Source organism: Scyliorhinus canicula, chromosome 9 (assembly GCF_902713615.1).
Source record: "Scyliorhinus canicula chromosome 9, sScyCan1.1, whole genome shotgun sequence".
NCBI classification, from domain to species: domain Eukaryota; kingdom Metazoa; phylum Chordata; class Chondrichthyes; order Carcharhiniformes; family Scyliorhinidae; genus Scyliorhinus; species Scyliorhinus canicula.
The window spans coordinates 5,231,972-5,254,946 of NC_052154.1; the positions used below are offsets into that span (position 1 = coordinate 5,231,972).

Consider the following 22,975-nt stretch of genomic DNA (forward strand, 5'->3'; position numbering starts at 1 on the left):
GGGAATCTCAACTCCAGAATCTTCTGTTCCTCCTCAGCATGCCGTGTCTCAAATTATATACCATGGCCCAGAACAACTTCACTTCTTTTTACATATTATTGACAGAGTGCAGACGATGACGAACCTCAATTGCATAGACACGGAAAGATCTGGGATTATTCCCTTTGGAGCAAAGAAGGCCAAGAGTAGACTTGATAGAAATTTTGAAGTCATGAACAGTAAATAAGGTGGAAGAGTTTCCATTGGCGGAAGGTTCAGTCACCAGGTCAGACAGATTGAAGGTCAGAGAACCAGATGGGATATGAGGAAATTAAGAGGAGTTGGGATGATCTAGAATGTGCTTCTTAAAAGGGCGATGGAAGCAGGTTCAATAGTAACTTTCCAAACGGAGTTGGATAAATATTTCAAGAGATTTTTTTTTTTTTTTAAATAAATTTAGATTACCCAATTATTTTTTCTATTAAGGGGAAATTTAGCATGGCCAATCCACCTACTCTGCACATTTTTGGGTTGTGGGGGCGAAACCCACGCAGACACGGGGAGAATGTGCAAACTTTCAAGAGATTTTACAGAGTTACGGGAAAATAGCAAGGCAGTGGGACTAGCTGATCGCTCTACCAAAGATCCACCACAGACACTGTGCTGCATGGCATCTTTCAATGGTCAGACTGAGTGACATCACTGATTGGACGCCGCCAGGTCAAGTCAATTGCACTTTAAATTTAAAGTACCCAATTATTGTTTTTCCCAATGTGGGAAATGGTCCATTGTGACAGGAAAAATACAAAAGAAGCGCATCATCGAAATGGTGAGAGATTGCAGAGCTTTGAGAAGCAGAGGGATCGGAGTGTCCTAGTGCATAATTCACAAGAGGCTGATCTACAGATGCAGCAAGTGATTAGGAACGCTAATAAAATGTTATAATTTGTGAGGGGAATGGAATAAAAAGTAGGGAAGTTTTGCTTCAGTTGTACAGGCCACATCTGGTGTATTGTGTGCAGTAGTCTCCTTATTTAAGGAAGGATGTAAATCCATTGGAAGCAGTTTGGAGATGTACCAGACTAATACCAGGAATGGGCGGGTGTCTTACCAGGACCAGCTGAACAGGTTAGGCTTGCATCCACTGGAGTTTAGAAGAGTAAGAGGCAACTTGATTGAAACATACAAGATCCTGAGAGTGGATGTGGAGAGGATGCTTCCACTTGTGAGAGTATCGAGAACTAGGGGTCACTGTTAAACATAAAGGGTCACCCATTTAGACCAGAGATGACGAGAATCGAGTCTCTGAAACTCTCTCAAAAGGCGCTGGAAACAAAGTCTTTCAATATTTTTAAGGCAGAAGTAGGTAGATTACTTGACAAGCAAGAGGTTTAATGGCTATCGGGTGTAGGCAGGAATGTGAAGGCGAGGTTACAATCAGATCAACCATGTTATCACTGAATAATGGAGTAGCCTCCCTCCGCTCCTAATTTGTATGTAATGTTCTTTTTTTAACTCTTTCTTGGGATGTGGGCATCATTGACACATTCAACAATTTAACGTCAATCGTAATTTTCCTCGAGAAGTGGTGGTGAGCTGCCTTCTTGAACCGCTGCAGCCTATCTAAGTTCTGTGGTGCATCTTACAGGTGCCACACCGTTGCCACTGTGCGTCAGTGGTGGAGGGTGTGGATGTTGAAGATGGTGACTGGGGTGCCACGCTTCTTTGTCCTGGATGGCGTCGAGCTTCTTGGGGCGTGGTTCGAGCTGCACTCGTCCAGGCAAGTAGAGAGTATCCCATCGCAGTCCTGACTTGAACCTTGCCGACGGTGGACAGGCTTTGGGGAGTCAGGAGGAGAGTTACTCACCGCAGAATTCCCAAACTCTGAACTGCTCTCGTAGCCACTGTATTCATACAATCTTTGGTCTCTGGTAACTAATGGAGGGGGGGCATCATTGATGAAGTAGCTGAAGATAGTCAGGCCGGAGACACGGCTAGTCCTGCCGTAACGTCCTGAGACTGAGATGATTAACCTTCAATAACCGCAACCATTTTCCTTTGTGATAGATATGAATCCAGATACATTTACAAAACAGGAGCGCTAATCTAATTGAGGAAAATAAGTTTGTTACTATGAGTGATCCATTACCCATCTCCATTGGTCAAGCGGTTTGGTTACTGGCTTGTCGTCTAAAGGATGTACGCTTAAATCCCCATTCAGGAAAAAAAAAGTTTTGATTCCATTTTTCAACAAATGTCTAGAAATAAAAAGCTGTTTCCAGCAAAGGTGGGCACAAGGTGTTCGTTTGTTGTACAATCCTAACAGGTTTGGTCCTGTCCTTTGGGAGGGAAAACTGTTGTTTATATCCAGTTGGGGCTGATGGGGATTCCAGTCCCACATCAACACAGATGAATCTTATTGCGTTGCTCAGCCACTTCAGGGGGCAGTGGAGTTAAATTCCGTTGCTACTGCCGAAGCAGGAAGATCCAAGCATGGGGTATAAACGTTGACCGTACCAGAAACGCCCACATCCCAGGAACCACGTTAAAAAGAAAAGGTTTATGGTTCCTCACTCAAAGGCACCATTGAACTCGCCCCCCTCTCTTTAACACGGCCGCTGATTTTGCTCTGGGTTTCTCAATCAAAGCAAAGTTGTCTCCTTAGCACATATTGAGGGGTTATCAGTGGAGCAAAGAACCTCTTTTACAGCAATGGAAATAAAAGTGTCCACTCACTGAAGTATTCAACAGTAATCGGCTTTCATATTTGGATCAGTTTGTGGTCATTATTATCTCCCATCTCTCCTGAAGATGCTGGGGGTTGCAGATCCCCTAAGAACGTCAATCAAGTGACCATTCCTCTTGTGAAAGATCAAAGAGAACACAATTTGCCTCTGGGTGGCTCAATTGCTAACCACAATCAGGCACTTTCCAAAGACCCTTCATTTTGTTAGGGAACAGGAGGAGGAATCCGGGCCAGCTTTCCCCTCCCAATGGTAGCATCTTGGCGATTAAGCAGGTTATGGTTAGCTTACTCAGCACACCTTGAGACTTGACCAGTCAGCTTGGCTCAGTGTTGCCTCAAGCACAAAGGCGCCGCCATTGAAGAGCAGGATTTAAATGTCTTCCTCTTCCTTGCAATGATTGCATCTGACAGACTTGTCACCATCAAGGCCAAGGCCAACATTTTCAGGTAGCTTGGTCACGTAGAGATACGGGCCGGTGCCTCCTTCCTCGAGTTCCTGGGTTTCAAGGCAATCCCTGGATGTGACCTGGCACTGGCCTGCGGAGAGCTTGGAGCTGCAGTTAGGACAGATCGGAGACATGCAGATATCACAAGACTTGGCTGAGGGTGACCTACCCTCCAGGCTGCGGGGCGGGATGTAGAAAGACTGGGGGGGCTCTCGGACAATCTGCTCCTCGATATCCTGTGGGGCGTTGCCCATGTGCTCGGCATCGTCCAACAGCGGGTTCACCCTGAGAAGCTCTGTTGGGGTGCACACACAGCACCCAGGAATGTTGGGAGTTTGACAAGCTGTAACCTGACGGAGTATCTGGGTCTGTCCTTGAGGTTTCACTGCTGTTGGTTCAGGATGTGTGAACTCCCCACTCTGAGACGCTTGGGTACGGAAATGGTTTGCTTGATGGAAGGTAGATGGCCCAGCAGTCTCGGCTATTGGATAGGGCAGTTTCTCCTTATCCATCTTCTTCAATTCAATTTCCACATGATGCCTTTTCTGGCTGTTGGCATTCCCATTCAGGAAGCTCCCATACTTAACAGACGAAGTGCTCTCTAATTTATGAGAGCTTTTGCTAGACTTCCTGTCCTCTGGATATATTGGGCTGGCAGCATCTAACACACTGTGTTTCAGTGTGCATTTTGGGTCTACGGTATCGAAAGATGCCCTGTCTTTATTGTTCACATTCTTATCTTCTGATGAATTCATGGGGAAGGGGCTTAAGGAGACAGGTCCAGTTTGACCCGGGGACAGTTTGACCAGAGATTCTGTTCGAGCATCTTGCATTAACGATTCGTCCAGCTGAATTGGATAATCACACGACTCCAACTTCTTGGCTCTGAAGGTGATATCAGTGTATTCTTCGTACAGGTCAAGGCTTTCTGATGGTATCGTTACGGAGGTGGAAAATGGATCATTTGGGATACTGCCACGGCTGTCATCAGTGAGTGGCAATGGCATACTGGAAAACTCAGATTTGGCAGGATGTCCCTCAGAACACAGGCCCAATTTCGATGCCCCCTCGCTTCCCAGAGCCATTTCTTCACCTAGTCCTCTGGATCCCATTTCTCTGCCCTTCAAGTATTTGATGCAGTCCGCCTGGTTAAAAGACATATTAGACCTTAGCTGCAGAACATCCTGACAGTCACCATGCATTACTTGGTCCAAGGTTTCCTGCATCAGTTCACATTCTGCCCTGGCCAAGAAAAACTCAAACCCAAGTTGGCCAATTTCCTCTTTGTTGACCCTCTTTGACATCACATAGTCGCTGGTTCCTTTCCGAGTGTATCCCATCTTTTCCAAGATGTCTTGCAGCACATCAGGAGGAAACACGGGCTGGATGAAGTAGACAAAGGCTCCTGTGAAAGTCTGAAAGAAATACGATTGCGTTAGTTTTTTTGCCAAGAAAACAAATCACAGTTTCATCTCCAGCATCTTCTCTTCCTCCCCCTGACAGCCTCCTCTTCCCCTCAGTTTTAACCTAAGAATATAGGAGATCAATGCAGGAGACTATTCTGTCTCTTCTGCCTGCTCATAGCTGACCTTTTAACCAAAATTCCACTTTCACACGCCAAACCCTTGATATCAAGGGCTTGGATCAGTACCTGGGAATATGATGCTATTGGTATTACTGAGACTTGGTTGAGGGAAGGGCAGGACTGGCAACTGAATATCCCAGGGTATAGATGCTTCAGGAGGGATAGAGAGGGCGGTAGAAGGGGGGGACGAGTTGCATTACTCGTCAGAGATGATATCACAGCTGTGATTAAGGAGGGCACGATGGAGGATTCGAGCACTGAGGCAATATGGGTGGAGCTGAGAAATAGGAAGGGTGCAGTAACATTGTTGGGACTTTACTACAGGCCTCCCAAAAGCGAGCATGAAGTAGAGGTACAAATATGCAGACAGATTATAGAAAAATGTAGGAGCAATAGAGTGGTTGTGGTGGGAGATTTTAACTTCCCCAACATTGAAGGGACTCATGTAGTGTTGGAGGCGTAGATGGAGCAGAATTTGTAAGGAGCATCCAGGAGAGTTTTTTACAGCAGTATGTAAATAGTCCAACTCGGGAAGGGGCCATACTGGACCTGGTATTGGGGAATGATCCCGGCCAGGTGGTTGATGTCTCAGTCGGTGGTTACTTTGGGAATAGCAATCACAATTCCGTAAGTTTTAGAATACTCATGGACAAGGACAAGAGTGGTCCGAAAGGAAGAATACTAAATTGGGGAAAGGCAGAGTACTGTATAACAAAATTCGGCAGGAGCTCGGGAATGTGGATTGGGAGCAGCTGTTTTTTTTAAATTTTAGAATACCCAATTTTTTTTTTCCAATTAAGGGGCAATTTAGCATTGCCAATCCACCTATCCTGCACATCTTTGGGTTGTGGGGGTGAAACCCACGCAGACACGGGGAGAGTGTGTAAAGTCCGCACAGACAGTGCCGGGATTTGAACTCGGGTCCTCAGCACCATAGGCAGCAATGCTAACCACTGTGCCAGGTGCCGTCCCGGGGAGCAGCTGTTTAAGGGTAAATCCACATTTGAAATGTGGGAGTCTTTTAAGGAAAGGTTGATTAGAGTGCAGGACAGACATGTTCCTGTGAAAATGAAAGATAGAAATGGCAAGATTAGGGAACCATGGATGACGGGTGAAATTGTGAGACTAGCTAAGATGAAAAAGGAAGCATACATAGGATTGAGGCAACTCAAAACTGATGAAGCTTTGGAGGAATATCGGGAAAATAGGACGAATCTCAAACGGGCAATAAAGAGGGCTAAAAGGGGTCATGAAATATCTTTGGCTAACAGGGTTAAGGAAAATCCCAAAGCCTTTTATTCCTATGTAAGGAGCAAGAGGGTAACTAGAGAAAGGATTGGCCCACTCAAAGACAAAAGAGGGAATTTATGCGTGGACTCAGAGGAAATGGGTGAGATTCTTAATGAGTACTTTGCATCTGTATTCACAAAGGAGAGGGACAAGACGGATGTTGAGGCTAGGGATGGATGTTTAAATACTCTAGGTCAAGTTGTCATATGGAAGGGGGAAGTTTTGGGTATTCTAAAAGACATTAAGGTGGACAAGTCCCCAGGACCGGATGGGATCTATCCCAGGTTACTGAGGGAAGCGAGGGTCGAAATAGCTGGGGCTTTAACAGATATCTTTGCAGCATCCTTGAGCACGGGTGAGGTCCCGGAGGACTGGAGAATTGCTAATGTTGTCCCTTTGTTTAAGAAGGGTAGAGGGATAATCCAGGGAATTATAGACCTGTGAGCTTGACGTCAGTGGTAGGCAAACTGTTGGAGAAGATACTGAAGGATAGGATCTATTCACATCTGGAAGAAAATAGACTTATCAGTGATAGGTGGCATGGTTTTGTGCAGGGAAGGTCATGTCTTACAAACCTAATAGAATTTTTTGAGGAAGTGACAAAGTTAATTGATGAGGGAAAGGCTGTAGATGTCATATACATGGACTTTAGTAAGGCGTTTGATAAGGTTTCCCATGGCAGGTTGATGGAAAAAGTGAAATCGTATAGGGTTCAGGGTGTACTAGCTAGATGGATAAAGAACTGGCTGGGCAACAGGAGACAGAGAGTAGTGGTGGAAGGGAGTGTCTCAAAATGAAGAAGGGTAACTAGTGGTGTTCCACAGGGATCCGTGCTCGGACCACTGTTGTTTGTGATCTACATAAATGACCTGGAGGAAGGTATAGGTGGTCTGATTACCAAGTTTGAAGATGATACTAAGATTGGTGGAGTTGCAGATAGCGAGGAGGACTGTCAGAGAATACAGCAAAATATAGATAGATTGGAGAGTTGGGCAGAGAAATGGCAGATGGAGGTCAATCCAGGCAAATGCGAGGTGATGCATTTTGGAAGATCAAATTCAAGAGCGGACTATATGGTCAATGGAAGGGTCTTGGAGAAAATTGATGAAAAGAGATCTGGGAGTTCAGGTCCATTGTACCCTGAAGGTGGCAACGCAGGTGGATAGAGTGGTCAAGAAGGCGTACAGCATGCTTGCCTTCATTGGAAGGGGTATTGAGTACAAGAGTTGGCAGGTCATGTTACAGTTGTATAGGACTTTGGTTTGGCCACATTTGGAATACTACGTGCAGTTCTGGTCGCCACATTACCAGAAGGATGTGGATGCTTTGGAGAGGGTGCAGAGGAGGTTCACCAGGATGTTGCCTGGTATGGAGGGTGCTAGCTATGAAGAAAGGTTGAGTAGATCAGGATTGTTTTCGTTGGAAAGACGGAGGTTGAGGGGGGAACCTGATTGAGGTCTACAAAATTATGAGAGGTATGGGCAGGGTGGATAGCAACAAGCTTTTCCCAAGAGTGGGGGTGTCAGTTACAAGGGGGTCACGATTTCAAGGTAAGAGGGGGAAAGTTTAAGGGAGATGTGCGTGGAAAGTTTTTTACGCAGAGGGTGGTGGGTGCCTGGAACGCTTTACCAGCGGAGGTGGTAGAGGCGGGCAATATAGCATCATTTAAGATGCATCTGGACAGGTGTATGAACGGGTGGGAACAGAGGGAAGTAGACCTTGGAAAATAGGAGACAGGTTTAGATAAAGGATCTGGATCGGCGCAGGCTGGGAGGGCCGAAGGGCCTGTTCCTGTGCTGTAATTTTCTTTATTCTTTGTTTGTCACTCAAGTCCCCTTGAAGTCCAGAAATCAGTCGACGCCTTGAATTTACTCAGCGGCCGAACACCCACAGCTCTCTCAGGTTAGAGAATTCCAAAGATTCACAGTCCCCAGTGAAGAAGCCAGTGTCCAGTGGCGTACCACAGGGATCTGTGCTGAGGCCCCTACTGTTTGTCATTTATATAAAAAACACAGATGACTATGTGGGGGGTAGGATCAGAAAGTTTGCGGATGACACAAAGACTGGGCGGTTCATTAACAGTGCGGTTGAGTGTCTTGGGTTACAGGAAGATATCGACGGGATGGTCAAATAGGCAGAAAAATAGCAGATGGAATTTAACCCTGGAAAGCGTGAGGTGATACACTTTGGAAGGAGCAATGTGACAAGGAAGTATTCAATGAATGGCAAGACACTGGGAACAAAGAGATCTTGGGAGTGTTTGTCCATAGATTTTGAAGGCAGAAGGGCAGGTTAATAGGGTGGCAAGAAAGGCAAATGGGACCCTCGCTTTTATCAATCGAGGCATAGATTACAAAAGCAGGGAGGTCATGATGGAGCTGCATAGACCTTTGGTGAGGCCACAGCTGGAGTACCGTGTGCAATTCTGGTCACCACATTATAGGAAAGATGTGATTGCACTGGAGGGGGCGCAGAGGAGATTCACCAGGATGTTGCCTGGGATGGGACATTCAGGTTCCGAAGAAAAGCTTGGATAGGCTTGGGTTGTTTTCGCTGGAGCAGAGAAGACTGAGGGGCGGCCTGATCGAGGTGTACAAGGGACGGCACGGTAGCACAGTGGTTAGCACTGTTGCTTCGCAGCCCCATTGTCCCAGGTTCGATTCTCGGCTTGGGTCACTGTCTGTGTGGAGCTTGCACATTCTCCCCGTGTCTGCGTGGGTTTCCTCCGGGTACTCCGGTTTTCTCTTTTTTAAAAAAAGAGAGAATATCCAATTCATTTTTCCAATTAAGGGGCAATCTTAGCGTGGCCAATCCACCTACTCTGCACATCTTTGGGTTCTGGGGGTGAAATCCACGCAAACACGGGGAGAATGTGCAAACTCCACACGGACAGTGACCCAGAGCCGGGATCGAACCCGGGACTTCGATGGCATGAGGCAGCAGGGCTAACCCACTGCACCACTGTGCTGCCTGGGTGCTCCGGTTTTCTCCCACAGTCCAAAGACGTGCAGGTGAGGTGGATTGTCCATGCTAAATTGCTCTTAGTGTCCAAAATGTTTAGGTGGGTTACGGGTATACGGTGGAGGTGTGGGTTTAAGTAGAGAGCTCTTTCCAAGGGCTGGTGCAGACTCCATGGGCTGAATGGCCTCTTTCTGCACTGTAAATTATATGAGTCTATGTTCATGAGGGGGCATAGACAGGGTGGATGGGGAGCAGCTGGTCCCCTTAGTTGAAGGGTCAGTTACGTGGGGACACAGGTTCAAGGTGAAGGACGGGAGGTTTAGGGGGGATTTGAGGAAAAGGTTTTTACCCAGAGGGAGGTGACGGTCTGGAACGCACAACCTGGGAGGGTTGTAGAGTTAGGTGGCCTCACATCCTTCAAAAAGTACCTGGATGTGAACTTGGCACGTCATAACATTCAGGGCTATGGGCCAAGTGCTGGCAAATGGGATTAGGTGGGCAGGTCAGGTGTTTTACATGCATCAGTGCAGTCTCGATGGGCAGAAGGGCTTCTTCTGCACTGTGTGATTCAGTGAAGAGATTTCCCCTCATCTTGGTCCACAATGGCTGCCCCTCAGGGAAGCCAATCTCTCAGTTTACCCTCTGTCAATACCCCGAGATTCTTAAAAGTTTCAGTGAGATCACATTGCATTCTTCAAAATGCTTTTCCTGTAGGAAAACCTTTTTATCCCAGAAATCAATCTAACGAACCTTTGTTGAAACCCCTCCAAAGCAAATATGACCTTTCTTTGGAATAGAGATGAAAACTGTACGTGGTGTGTGGTCTCAAAGCCCTGTAAATTCATCAAGACTTCCTGATTCTTGTAATCCACCCCCTTTCAATAAAGGCCAACACGCAATTCGCCTCTCTAATTGTGTACTGTACTTGCATGTTAACTTCGACTGTTTTTTGTACAAAGACACCCAAATCGCTCTGATCACGTTTCCCAATATTTTAAAAAATACAGTTTTTCTATATTCTTCCTAGCAAATCTTACATTTCCCCCACATTATATCACAACTGCTATCTTATTTTCCACTCAAGTAACCAATCCATATCCATTTGCAGGTACTTTGCATCCATCTGGGGGCATTTCACAGTCACTTGATTGAGCTTACTTGTGACAATAAGCTATTATTATTTTTCTTATCTCACAGCTTACTTTTCGCACCCAGCTTTGTACCATTTGCAAAACTGGATACATTAGCTCTGTGCCTTTATCAAAGTTGATAACAGATTGTAAATAACGGGAGGCCCCAGCATTGATCCTTGTCTCACATTCACCAGCCAGAGCCTGCCAGCTCAAAAAATGACCTGTTCAATTCTGCTCTGTTTTCTGAGAGTTAACCAATCCTCTGTCCGTGCTAACATGTTATCCACAAGCCTTTATCTTGTGCAACAAACATTTTATGCGGCACCTTATCAAATGCCTTTTGAACAACCTAACATACAACATTGATTAGTTCCCCTTTCTTTAACCTGCTAGTTACATCCTCCAAAACTCAGGTATATTTGTCAAACATGATTTCCCTTTCATCATATCATAGAATTTACAGTGCAGAAGGAGGCTATTCGGCCCATTGAGTCTGCACCGGCTCTTGGAAAGAGCACCCTACCCAAGGTCAAGACCTCCCCCTATCCCAATAACCCAGTAACCCCACCCAACACTAAGGGCAATTTTTGGACACTAAGGGCAATTTATCATGGCCAATCCACCTAACCTGCACATCTTTGGACTGTGGGAGGAAACCGGAGCACCCGGAGGAAACCCACGCACACACGGGGAGGATGTGCAGACTCCGCACAGACAGTGACCCAAGCCGGAATCGAACCTGGGACCCTGGAGCTGTGAGGCCATTGTGCTATCCACAAGACTACCGTGCTGCCCTTCATAAAGCTGTGCTGACTCTGCCTAATCATCTGCCGTTTTCCAAGTGCCCATGAACCACTTACTGAATAACAAATTGCAACTTCTGAGGGAGAGGTGCATAATAGTTCCTCTTTACTTGCTTAATAAATGTTTTAATCTTTTGTGAAAATTTAATTGGCAGTCCTGTAACTCTATTCATCCATGTCCGTAAACAGAAACTAAAAATTGCAATCTACCGAGCTGGGATCGCAACAATCTAAAATAGCCTCTTCCCTGGTTGGTTCCACAATATATTACCTCCTCAACCATCCAGGGTCTCCCGTGAAGACTCCAACCCGTATATTAACTTGAATTCTGTTCACTTATCCCTTCACGTGCTTGCTGACCTACATTGGGACCTGGTTCAGGAATGCATCAATTTCTAAATTCTCATCCTTGTTTTCATATCTCTTCATTGTCCCGCCTCCTCCCTATTTCTGTAACATCTCCCAGTCCTACAGCTACTGTGCTGCCCTGCCGCCAGTGATCCCATGGCGCCATTCTGAAGGACAGTGGGTGAGTCCTCTCTGATGCTCTGTTGAATCAATCAACAGCGATAGAAAGATTAACCATTCATCATCATAATGGCTTGAAGTCTGCAGTCAGTTGCAAACAAACTCTGCCCACTTGGTAAGTTTTTTTTTAGGTTACTGTCACTAAATTTACTTTTGTGTGAAATATTTTTATTCTCCTCCTTTTTCACAATTTTCCTCCCGAATTTACACCCACCAACAACAAACAATAACCAACAACAAATATCTCAAACCTCATAACAGTAACAACGATCCCATCCTCCCACCATGCCCCAGACAATCAGCCCGCATGTTAACATAAACAAATGACAAAAAAGGAATCAGGGATTACCCATAGCCATCTTTAACATACATAGCCCCCCCCCCCCCCCCAACTAATGTTCGATGTTATCCAGTTCTTGAAAGTGCATAATAAAGTGTCCATGACTTGTAGAACCCCTCCGAGCTTCCCCTCAGTTCGAACTTAACCTTCTCAAGGGTCAAGTATTTCAGCAGGTCCCCTCGCCACCCCTCAGGCATAGGGTGGAGAGGTTGCCCTCCATCCCAGCAGGATCCGCCTTCGGGCGATCAACGAGGCGAAGGCTATGATATGTGCCTCCGCACCCGTTTCCGACACCCCGAATATGGCCTCCCGGGCACCCGGGCCCAGTTTCACATGCACCACCTTGGAAATTACCCTAAACACCTCCTTCCAGTACTCCCCAAGCTTTGGACAGGACCAAAACATATGAACGTGATTAGTGGCGCCCCCCCCCCCCCCCCCCACCCACACAACATTCACACACATCTTCTACCCCTTCAAAGAATCGGCTCATCCTCGCCCTCGTGAGGTGTGCCCTGTACACCACCTTCAGCTGTATCAGCCCCAACCTCACACATGAGGTGGAGGCATTCACTCTCCGGACCCCCTCCTCTATAACCTCTCCCAATTCTTCCTCCCAGTTCGCTTTGATCCCCTCCAGTGGTGCCTTATCCTTTTCCAACATAGCTCCGTATACCGCTGACACTGTCCCCTTCTCCAGTCCACTTGCCGCCAGCACCTCCTCCAACAACGTGGAGGCCGGTTCCTCCGGGAAGCTCTGTATCGCCTTCCTGGCAAAGTCCCAAACCTGCAGAAATCTAAACATTTCCCCCTGCTCCAGCCCATACTTCACTTCCAGCTCCCTCAATCCTGCAAATCGATCCCGAGGAAACAAATCTTTTAGAGTCTTAATCCCCTTCTCCCATTTCCGAAAGCTTCCGTCCCACCTCCCTGGTTCAAATAGTGGTTCTCCCGAATCGGCATTTCCCTCGAGCCTGCCCCAACCCGAAGTGTTGGCGAAACTGCCTCCAGATTTCCAATAAAGCTATTATTACCGGACTCCGAGTATTTCCCCGGAGCTATCGGGAGCGGGGCTGTTGCTAGTGCCTTCAGCCCCGACCCCCTGCACAAACTCTCCTCCATTCTGACCCACTGGGAATCAACCCCCCCTGACCCAGTTCCGCACCTTCTCCACATTCGCCGCCCAGTAGTAGTGCATCAGGTTTGGGAGACCCAAACCCCCTGCCTGCCTTCCCCTCTGTAGCAGCACCTTCCTCACTCTGGCCACCTTCCGTCCCCAGGTGAACGAGGTAATCCTTTGCCCATTTGGTAAGTTGACGTCGTTAATGGGTGGAGCTAAATTAGCAGGGATTCTGCGCAAAACAGGTCAGTGGAGTTCTAGATTAGGCTGTGAACAGAAGTCAAGCAGTTTGCTCCATGCAGTTCAGTTGAAGATAATAGCAGTCTTTCAAAGTAATTTCAGACTTGTCCGATTAGAAGGGGAGCAGAAGCGACCACTGGAGAAATACAGCCAGAGTTTCTGCTTGGTTCTGACAGGTATCAGATCTCGTCTTTAAAGCAGTGGCATAAGATCTCTCTTTCTCACAGAACAACTCTGTACAGCAGATATTTCCATGAGCTTCTTGTAATTAAAGTGGATTGAGAGCTGAGATGGTATTTCTTGTTTGAGTGGGAATAAAGATAGCAGTTAAGGGTACTGTATTCAGTAGTATTGTTTAAGGGGTAATTGCAAGCTACTTTCTGGTGTGATGTTAAAGATTTTAATGCTGTGTTAGTAATAAAAGTTTGTTCACCATAAGCCTACTTATTTATGTCATCACCCCTGGAGCGAGGTAGCCTTTCCTCACAATCTTACAAAATTAACATATTGGGATTCCTACCCACTGTTGGGGACTCGTCTGGGATTGTGATAATGTAAAGAATACAAAACAAGAGAGGGAAAGAAAGATATGATTAAGAGACAGAGAGATGAAAAACAACTTTTTTTGAAAATTCTAATCAATAATGAATACATGGCGCTGAGAGTCCACACTTGTAAATAGATAACTTTCAGTGCTGGAGAGGTGATTGGGCAGTAATTAACATTACCATGCTATTAAAAATGACCTTTCTCTGGAAGGGATAACCTGAATCTTCTCTCGCAGGTTTACCGATCATCCAATAGGGAAGTACCTCAAATTCACCGCTGTCCATGAATCTAACTTTGGTGAGATACTGATGTAGCAAGGTTTGAGGAGGAGAACATTAGCGTGGACTTGAACTGCACACGTTGATGTCCGAATAATGGTGAGCTGATAGGCTCACTAATCTTACCACAAAATCCAGATCATTCCTGTTTGTGTCTTTTTATTTGTTCCTGGGATGAGAGTGTCACTGGCAAGGTTCATCTTGACTGCCCTCATGGTGATGGTGAGCCCTGCAATGCAAAATTCTGGAACAGCACCGCTGATGTACCTACACCACACGGACTGCAGCGGATCAAGAAGACAGCTCACCACCACCTTCTCAAGGGCAATTAGGAATGGGCAATAAATGCTGGCCCCGTCACAGCCCGGAAAAATGAATAAAAAGAAACATGCACATTTGTTTCTATTTTCACCAGCCATCTCGATGTAGAGAGGAATAAAGGGAGAGGAATAAAGGGAGAGGAATAAAGGGAGAGGAATAAAGGGAGAGGAATAAAGGGAGAGGAATAAAGGGAGAGGAATAAAGGGAGAGGAATAAAGGGAGAGAGAAATAAAGAAGCAAAAGAGAAAGAAAGAGAGAAAGAAAGAAAGAGAGAGGGAGAGAGAAAAGGAGAGAGAAAGAAAGAAGCAAGAGAGAAAGAAAGAGAGAGAAAGAAAGAAAGAGAGAGAAAGAAAGAGAAGAGAGAAGAGAGAGAAAGAAGAGAGAGAGAGAGAAGAGAAGAGAGAGAGAGAGGAAGAGAGAGAGAGAGAAGAAAGCAAAAGAGGAGAGAGAGAGAGAGAAAGAGAGAAGAAAGAGAGAAAGGGCTAGAAAGGGAGAGAGAGAGAGAGAGAGAGAGAGAAAGAGGGGGAAGAGAGAGAGAAAGAGAGAGATAAGAGAGAAAGAGAGAGAGAGATAGAGAGAGAGAAAGAGAGAGGGCTAGAAAGGGGGGGGGGGGGGGGGAGAGAGAGTGAAAGGGCGAGAAAGGGAGAGAGAGATTGATGTTCAGTGATCCCCATGGAAAGTGCGTGTGTGGAAAACCAAAACAGACAACATTAAAGAGATAAACAACACGATTAAGAAAAATAAGCAAAACACTGCAGATGATGACGGAAATCAACCTGAAATAAAAGCTGGAAAATGCTGGCAGTCACCCAGCAGCTGTGTGGAGAGAGAAACAGCGTTCATGTTTCAGGGTGATGACCTTCCATCAGAGCTGGGTCACAGTGAAAGGTCATTCAGCTGAAACGTTAACCCCTATGATTCCCTCTCCATTGATATTTAATGTGCCTCTGCTGACTTAGCTGTCAGTGAGGCGGCAGGGTCCAGTCTCAGCTGATTCAGCCTTCAAGTACAGGGTGTTAGCCACCTGAATTATAACAGTCAGCAGCTTGCCAACCCAGTCCCCCACGCAGCCTGGCAGCCCAGCGGCCGGTCCACAGCACAGCCGGGCAGCCCAGCGCCCCGTCCACAGCCCAGCGCCCCATCCACAGCACAGCCCAGCGCCCCGTCCACAGTGCAGCCTGCCAGCCCAGTGCCCCGTCCACAGTGCAACCTGCCAGCCCAGTGCCCCGTCCACAGTGCAGCCTGGCAACCCAGTGCCCCGTCCACAGCCCAGCGCCCTGTCCACAGCACAGCCCAGCGCCCCGTCCACAGCACAGCCCAGCGCCCCGTCCACAGCACAGCCCAGCGCCCCGCCCAGGGCCCCGTCCACAGCACAGCCCAGCGCCCCGTCCACAGCACAGCCCAGCGCCCCGTCCACAGTGCAGCCTGCCAGCTCAGCACCCCGTCCACAGTGTAGCCTGACAGCCCAGCACCCCGTCCACAGTGCAGCCTGGCAACCCAGCGCCCCGTCCACAGCGCAGCCTGGCAGCCCAGTGCCCCGTCCACAGTGCAGCCTGGCAACCCAGCGCCCCGTCCACAGTGCAGCCTGCCAGCCCAGTGCCCCGTCCACAGTGCAGCCTGGCAACCCAGCGCCCCGTCCACAGTGCAGCCTGCCAGCCCAGCGCCCCGTCCACAGTGCAGCCTGGCAACCCAGCGCCCCGTCCACAGTGCAGCCTGGCAACCCAGCGCCCCATCCACAGTGCAGCCTGGCAGCCCAGCGCCCCGTCCACAGTGCAGCCTGGCAGCCCAGTGCCCCGTTCACAGTGCAGCCTGGCAACCCAGCGCCCCATCCACAGTGCAGCCTGGCAGCCCAGTGCCCCGTCCACAGTGCAGCCTGGCAGCCCAGTGCCCCGTTCACAGTGCAGCCTGGCAACACAGCCGTTCACAGTGCAGCCTTGCAAACCCAGCGCCCCGTCCACAGTGCAGCCTGGCAACCCAGCGCCCCATCCACAGTGCAGCCTGGCAGCCCAGTGCCCCATCCACAGTGCAGCCTGATAACCCAGCGCCCCGTTCACAGCGCAGCCTGACAACCCAGCGTCCCGTTCACAGTGCAGCCTGACAGCCCAGTGCCCCGTCCACAGTGCAGCCTGACAGCCCAGTGCCCAGTCAATTATCGCTGGTACAGGGAGCTGTTGCGATGAATAACAGAGACATTCACAAATGGAAACTAGTTGAGTGCTTGGGAGGAAAAGGAATGGAAAGATCAGCTGAAGATGGAGTAGATGGATTGGGAGAAGAGTTGTGTGGAGTATTTACAACAAGAGTCTAGTGCAGGCCAGATGACCTGTTTCTCCGTTGTCTATTCCAGGTAACCACTGCAGATTTTAGAAGGTTTTTGATCAAACGGAGTGGTTTACTCGGCAGTTAAGAGTTAACACATTGGTGTGGGACTCGAGTCACATCTAAGACAAGAGTGTTCTGCCCGGAGGACATTTGAAAGTTTTTGTTAAAAAATGGCTTCATCAATGACCTTCCCTTCATCATACAGCACCATTCGTGACTCCTCAGATACTGAACCAGTCCATACCCACATGCAGCAAGACCCGGACAACATCCAGGCTTGGGCTGATAATGCAGAATTCGTGCCACACAATTCTTGTCTGGTAATGACCATCTCCCACAAGAGAGAATTCAGCCATCGCCCTTGGACATTCAATTCCATTCCCATCACTGATTCCCCCACTAGCAACATTCTGGGGTGCCTGAACTGGGCTAACGATAGCTACAAGTGCAGGTCAGGGAACTGGGAATTCTGCAGCACCTCCCATCTCCCCAAGGACTGTCCACAAGGCACATGATGAGATACTCTCCACTTGCCTGGAAGAATGCAGCTCCAACAACATTTTAGAAATCTTGATACCATCCAGAACAAAGCAGCCCTCTTGATTAGCACCCTATCTAGCACCTTAAACATTCACTTCCTGCACCACTGACACAAAGGGAGCAATGTGCACCATCCACAAGATGCACTGCAGCAACTCACCAAGGTTCTGTCAACAGCAATTTCCAAACCCACAACGTCCCCCATCCAGAAGGACCAGGGCAGAAGATGCAGAACCCCAGCACCTGTAGTTCCCCTCCTCCCCCCAAGTCACTCACCACCCTGACTTGGAAACACATCGCCGTTCCTTCACTGTCGCTGGATCAAAATCCTGGAACTTCCTCCCTAACAGCATGGTGGGTGTACCGACACCACATGGACCGCAGCGGTCCAAGAAGGCACCTCACCATCACCATCTCTAGGGCAACTAGGGATGGGCAATAAATGCTGGCCTAACCAGCGACGCCCACAACCATGAACAAATAAGTAAACAAAAACTTCATGGCAACTTTACTGACATAGTTTCCAAATATATATTTTTTGCACATGTGGATTGTCATAGAAACCCAGGTACATTAGAGCTAGAATCCTGCAGTCCTAATTCAGCCTGTGCTTCCGTGCAACACGACAGACTCTTAACTGACCGTTACTTTTTGCTTTCCCATGTTGCGAAACAGCCTGGAACGTTATCAGTTACATTAAAAGTGCTGTATAATGGGCAGTAAAAAAAACGATGATCACATCTGGAGACTGAATAAGGTAAATACTCCAGGTTGAAATTCCAGGCAACCCACAAGACAGGATCACCGAGTGCTATCCAGACATTAATGTGCAGAATCTTCAGCCAGAGGCTGTAAAGGAATAAGCATTGGGGCTGGAGATTACTCAGGGTGATTGCATGCCAAAACCTTCAGGGGAGGAGGGGGTAGAAACTGGGGCAATAACAAAGAAACTCCCCTGTGGACGGGGCACTATTTGTAAATTATAACATTTGGAAACTTTTACGCATTAGGAGTAACACAGCACAATGGAGGATATTGAGTTATATTTTGAATTTGTTGAAAAATTGTATTGTTTGTGGGGAGCCAAAGCAGGAGGTCATTCTCATATTTGAAATGACCAAATACCAAGTAGGTCCCTCCCTCTCCTAGTTAAAAAATGATTACCCTGGTCACCAGTACCTGGGTGGGTGAGGGGAAGGCATCAGATATTTACCAGGAACTTTTGGATGTGGAGGAGCTTAAGGGCAAATGGGAGGACGGGCTAGGAGAGATAGCGGCGGGTCTGTGGGCGGAGGCCCGAAGCAGGGTTAATACATCCTCATCATGTGCCAAGCTTAGCCTGATACAATTCAAGGTAGTCCACCAGGCACACATGACGGTGGCCAGGATGAGCAAGTTTTTCGGGGTAGAGGATAGGTGTGCGAGGTGCGCAGGAAGCTCAGCAAATCATGTCCACATGTTTTGGGCATGCCCGAAGCTTAGAGGGTTTTGGCAGGGTTTCACTAAGGCAATGTCTACGGTACTCAAAACACAGGAGGTGCCGAGTCCGCAGGTGGCCATCTTTGGAGTGTCGGAAGATCCGGGAGTTCAGGGGGCGAAAGAGGCCGACGTCTTGGCCTTTGCCTCCCTAGTAGCCCGGAGACGGATTTTATTAATGTGGAGGGACTCGAAGCCCCCGAGTGTAGAGACCTGGGTTAGTGGCATGGCTGGGTTTCTCAGTCTCGAGAAAATAAACTTTGCCGTAAGAGGGTCAATGTTAGGGTTCACCCGGAGGTGGCAGCCGTTCGTCAACTTTCTCGGGGAAAAAAAAATGTCAGCAGAAGCAGAATTCCAAGGGGGGGGGGGGGGGGGGGGGGGGGGGGGGGGGGGTGGGGTGGGTGATGATGACGGACTGTTGTTTTATGGTTGGAGTGTCTGAAAATTGTGATGGGGTGGAAATGTTTATTGTACCATGTTTATGTCGCTCTGATTGTTATTATTATAAAAACTTGCAATAACCTGATAAAAATTTTTTAAAAATTATTACCCTGAATTAACATCATCCAGTTACATGGGGAATCCCCAGCCCCTTCAGAGATCACAGCCAACCACCCACACATCCTACAGGCACCCAATGCCCCACCCCCCCAGAACGCAACCAACCCAAACACCCCAAGCACCTCACCCCAACACCCCCTCCCCCAAATCCTACAGGCACCCCAACACCCCACCCCCAGAACGCACCCCAACACCCCCGGCCACCACCCCCTACCACCACACCGTCCCCACCCCCTACCACCACACCATATCCACCCCCACCATCACACCCCCACACCCTACTCACCATACTCCCCACCCCTACCACACCCCCCCTACCAACCACCCCCACCCCCCCCATTCACCACCCCCACCCACCACACCCCCACCCCCTACCCACCACACCCCCACCCCCTACCCACCACACCCCTCCTACCCACCACACCCCCACCCTCCTACCACCACACCCCCACCCCTCCTACCCACCACACCCCCACTACCCACCACCCCCCCACCCCTCCTACCCACCACCCCCCCACCCCTCCTACCCACCACCCCCCCCACCACACCCTCCACCCACCACCCCCCCCCACACCTCCTACCCACCACCACCACCACCCCTCCCCCTCCTACCAACAACCCCCACCCCTCCTACCAACAACCCCACCACACCTCCTCAACTCTCCACCCACCCTCCTACCCACCACAACCCCACCCCTCCTACCCACCACACCCCCACCCCTCCGACCCCACCACACCCCCACCCCTCCTACCCACACCACACCCCCACTACCCACCCCCCCCCACCCCTCCTACCCACCTCACCCACCCCACCCCTCCTACCCACCACATCCCCACCCCACCCTTTCCCCCGCACACCCACCTTGATGGATTTGATCTCTTTCCGCCAGGGCCACAGGTACAGGTTGAGGGAAATCAGCTCCAGAACCTCGAAGGCTTTGCTGAGGCTGCGGAGGAGCCGCTGTCCCGCGGCCCGGTCCCCGGCCTGAGCCCCGGGCTGTCCCGCGGCCCGGTCCCCGGCCTGAGCCCCGGGCTGTCCCCCCAGGTAGTCCCGGGCCAGGCGGTAGAAGTCCAGGGTGTGGAAGCGGCGGCCCGGGGCGGCCTGGGAATCCAGCCAGTCCTTCCCCGGGCGGAGCTGCTGCCCGGAGCCGGGGGCCAGGCTCCCGGAGCCCGAGTGCTGCAGGTGGAAAGCCAGGAAGCTCCGGTAAACCTCCTCCTTCCGCCGGCTGCCCGTGGCCGCCCGAGGCGGGGGCGAGTCCCGGGGACACGGGGAGTCCATTCAGCCGGTCCCGCGGGGCCTGGGCCGATACACTGTATCCCGGGCCGGGGCCGCTACACTGTATCCCGGCGCCGCTACACTGTTATCCCGGGGCCGCTACACTGTATCCCGGGCCGGGGCCGGGGCCGCTGTATCCCGGGGCCGATACACTGTATCCCGGGCCGGGGCCGCTACACTGTATCCCGGGGCCGATACACTGTATCCGGAGCCGGGGCCGCTACACTGTATCCCGGGCCGGGGCCGGGGCCGCTGTATCCCGGGGCCGATACACTGTATCCCGGGCCGGGGCCGCGGTGTGACTGGGGAGGGAGTCGGTCTCGGGCAAAGTGAAAGTGAAACTGCTGCCGCTCCGCCTCTGCTTCACTCCGGGCCCTGCGCCAGGAAAACGGCTCCGGAGGCCAGAGAATGTACTGCTTCTCTCTTTCTCCCCACACTGTCTCTCCCTCACACTCTGTCTCTCCCTCACACTCTCTCTCTCCCTCACACTCTCTCTCTCTCCACTCACTCTGTCCCCCCTCACTCACTCTGTCCCCCCTCACTCTCTCCCTCACACTCTCTCTCTCTGTCTCTCCCTCACACACTCTCACTCACTTTGTCCCCCTCACTCTCTGTCGCTCACTCACTGTCTCCATCACTCTCTCTCCCTCACACTCTCTCTCTCTTTGTCTGTCTCACTCTCTTCCTCACTCTCCCTCTCTATCCACTCTCTATCTCTCCCTTACACACTCACTCACTCTGTCCCCCTCACTCTCTGTCTCTCACTCACTGTCTCTCTCACTCTGTCTCCCTCACACTCTCTCTTTGTCTGTCTCTCACTCTCTCCCTCTCTATCCACTCTCTATCTCTCCCTTACACACTCTCTCTCACTCACTCACTCTGTCCCCCTCACTCTCTGTCTCTCACTCACTGTCTCTCTCACTCTGTCTCCCTCACTCTCCCTCCCCTCACACTCTCTCTCCCTCACACTCTCTCTGTCTCTCTCTCACTCACTCTGTCTCCCTCATCCTCTCTCCCTCACACTCACTCTCTTTGTCTGTCTGTCACTCACTCTGTCTCCCTCACTCTCCCTCACACTCACACTCTCTCTCTGTCTGTCTCTGACGCAGGGGCCTCTGAAGCTCAATCCATCTGCCCTGCTATCCCAAGGTGACCCCTGGTGGATCGCGTAGGGGGGTGTGGGGGGGGGGGGGGGGGGGTTGGGAGGCGGTGGGTGGGATGGGGAGAGAGGGTGAGATGACAAATTCACGCCCTATGAGAAGCGGGCGAGGATGAGGGCCTCCTTGGCATTCCGGACATGCCGCCAGGACATCTTAGTGAGCTTGGTCCAGGTCAAAGTTTATGTCGTCAGCTGCCCCGACTAACAGGGCATCCCTGATGGGGGGGGGGGGGGGGGGGCGGCTGCTTCGACAGGCCCTTCCAAACCCATGGCCTCTAGGACAAGGGCAGCAGACACCACTACCTGGAGGTTCTCCTCCAAACCACTCACCATCCTGACATGGAAATATATCATAGACATAGAACATACAGTGCAGAAGAAGGCCATTCGGCCCATCGAGTCTGCACCGACCCACTTATGCCCTCACTTCTACCCTATCCCCAGTAACCCAATAACCCCTCCTAACCTTTTTGGTCACTTTGGGCACTTTATCATGGCCAATCCACCTAACCTGCACGTCTTTGGACTGTGGGAGGAAACCGGAGCACCCGGAGGAAACCCACGCAGACACGGGGAGAGCATGCAGACTCCGCAAGCTCAGTGATCCAGCGGTGAATCGAACCTGGGACCCTGGAGCTGTGAAGCCACCATGCCATCCACTCATGCTACCGCGCTTGCCCCTGTATCAGCTGTCACTGGGTCAAAATCCTGAAACTCCCTTCCGAGCAGCCCTATGGGTCTACCCACGACACATGGAAAGTAAGTTGTGAAGAGGACATAACGAGAACACAAGAGGACAGAGATGGGTTGGGTGAGTGGGCAAAGATCTGGCAAATGGAATATGATGCAGGAAAGTCTGAGGTTGTCCATTTTGACAGGACAATTAAAAAAGAAGCTTATGACCGAAATGATGAGAGATTGCAGACTCGGAGAGGCAGAGGATCTGTGTGCCGTAGTGCATGAATCACAAAAGGCTAGTTTGTGGGTACAACCAGTAATTAGAAAGCTAATAAAATGTTATTATTTATTGCAAGAGGAATTGAATACAAGAGGAGGGAGGTTATGCTTCAGTTACACAGGACATTGGTGAGACCACATCTGGGGTAGTGTGTACAGAAGCAATTCAGGATGGTTTACTGGACAAATACCTGGAATGGGTGGGTTGACTTATCAGGAAAGATTCGGCAGTTGGGCTTGTATCTGTTGGAGCTTAGAGGAGTAAGAGGCAACTTGCTTGAAATATATAAGATCCTGAGGGGCCTTGGTAGGGTGGATGTGGAAAGGATGTTTCCTCTTGTGGGAGAAAAAGCTCAGTAGGTCTG

At 49.8% G+C, this 22,975-nt stretch overlaps 1 protein-coding gene across 1 annotated transcript; it reads right to left on the bottom strand.

Moving 5' to 3' along the window:
* Nucleotides 1–565: 565 nt before the first annotated feature.
* On the bottom strand, nucleotides 566–20,550 carry LOC119971084. The gene is made up of 2 exons (XM_038806234.1): nucleotides 20,081–20,550; nucleotides 566–4,586 (listed from the first exon to the last, which is right to left on the bottom strand). The coding sequence occupies exons 1-2, from the start codon at nucleotides 20,495–20,497 to the stop codon at nucleotides 3,096–3,098; spliced, it is 1,908 nt and encodes a 635-aa protein (XP_038662162.1). The 5' UTR covers nucleotides 20,498–20,550; the 3' UTR covers nucleotides 566–3,095.
* Nucleotides 20,551–22,975: the final 2,425 nt, after the last annotated feature.

Coding starts and splice junctions, on each gene's coding strand:
- LOC119971084 (XM_038806234.1), bottom strand. CDS start 20,497: ATGGACTCCCCGTGTCCCCGGGACTCGCCCCCGCCTCGGGCGGCCACG. Junction 4,587..20,080: donor AAGAGATCAAATCCATCAAG/GTGGGTGTGCGG, acceptor TATTTCTTTCAG/ACTTTCACAGGAGCCTTTGT.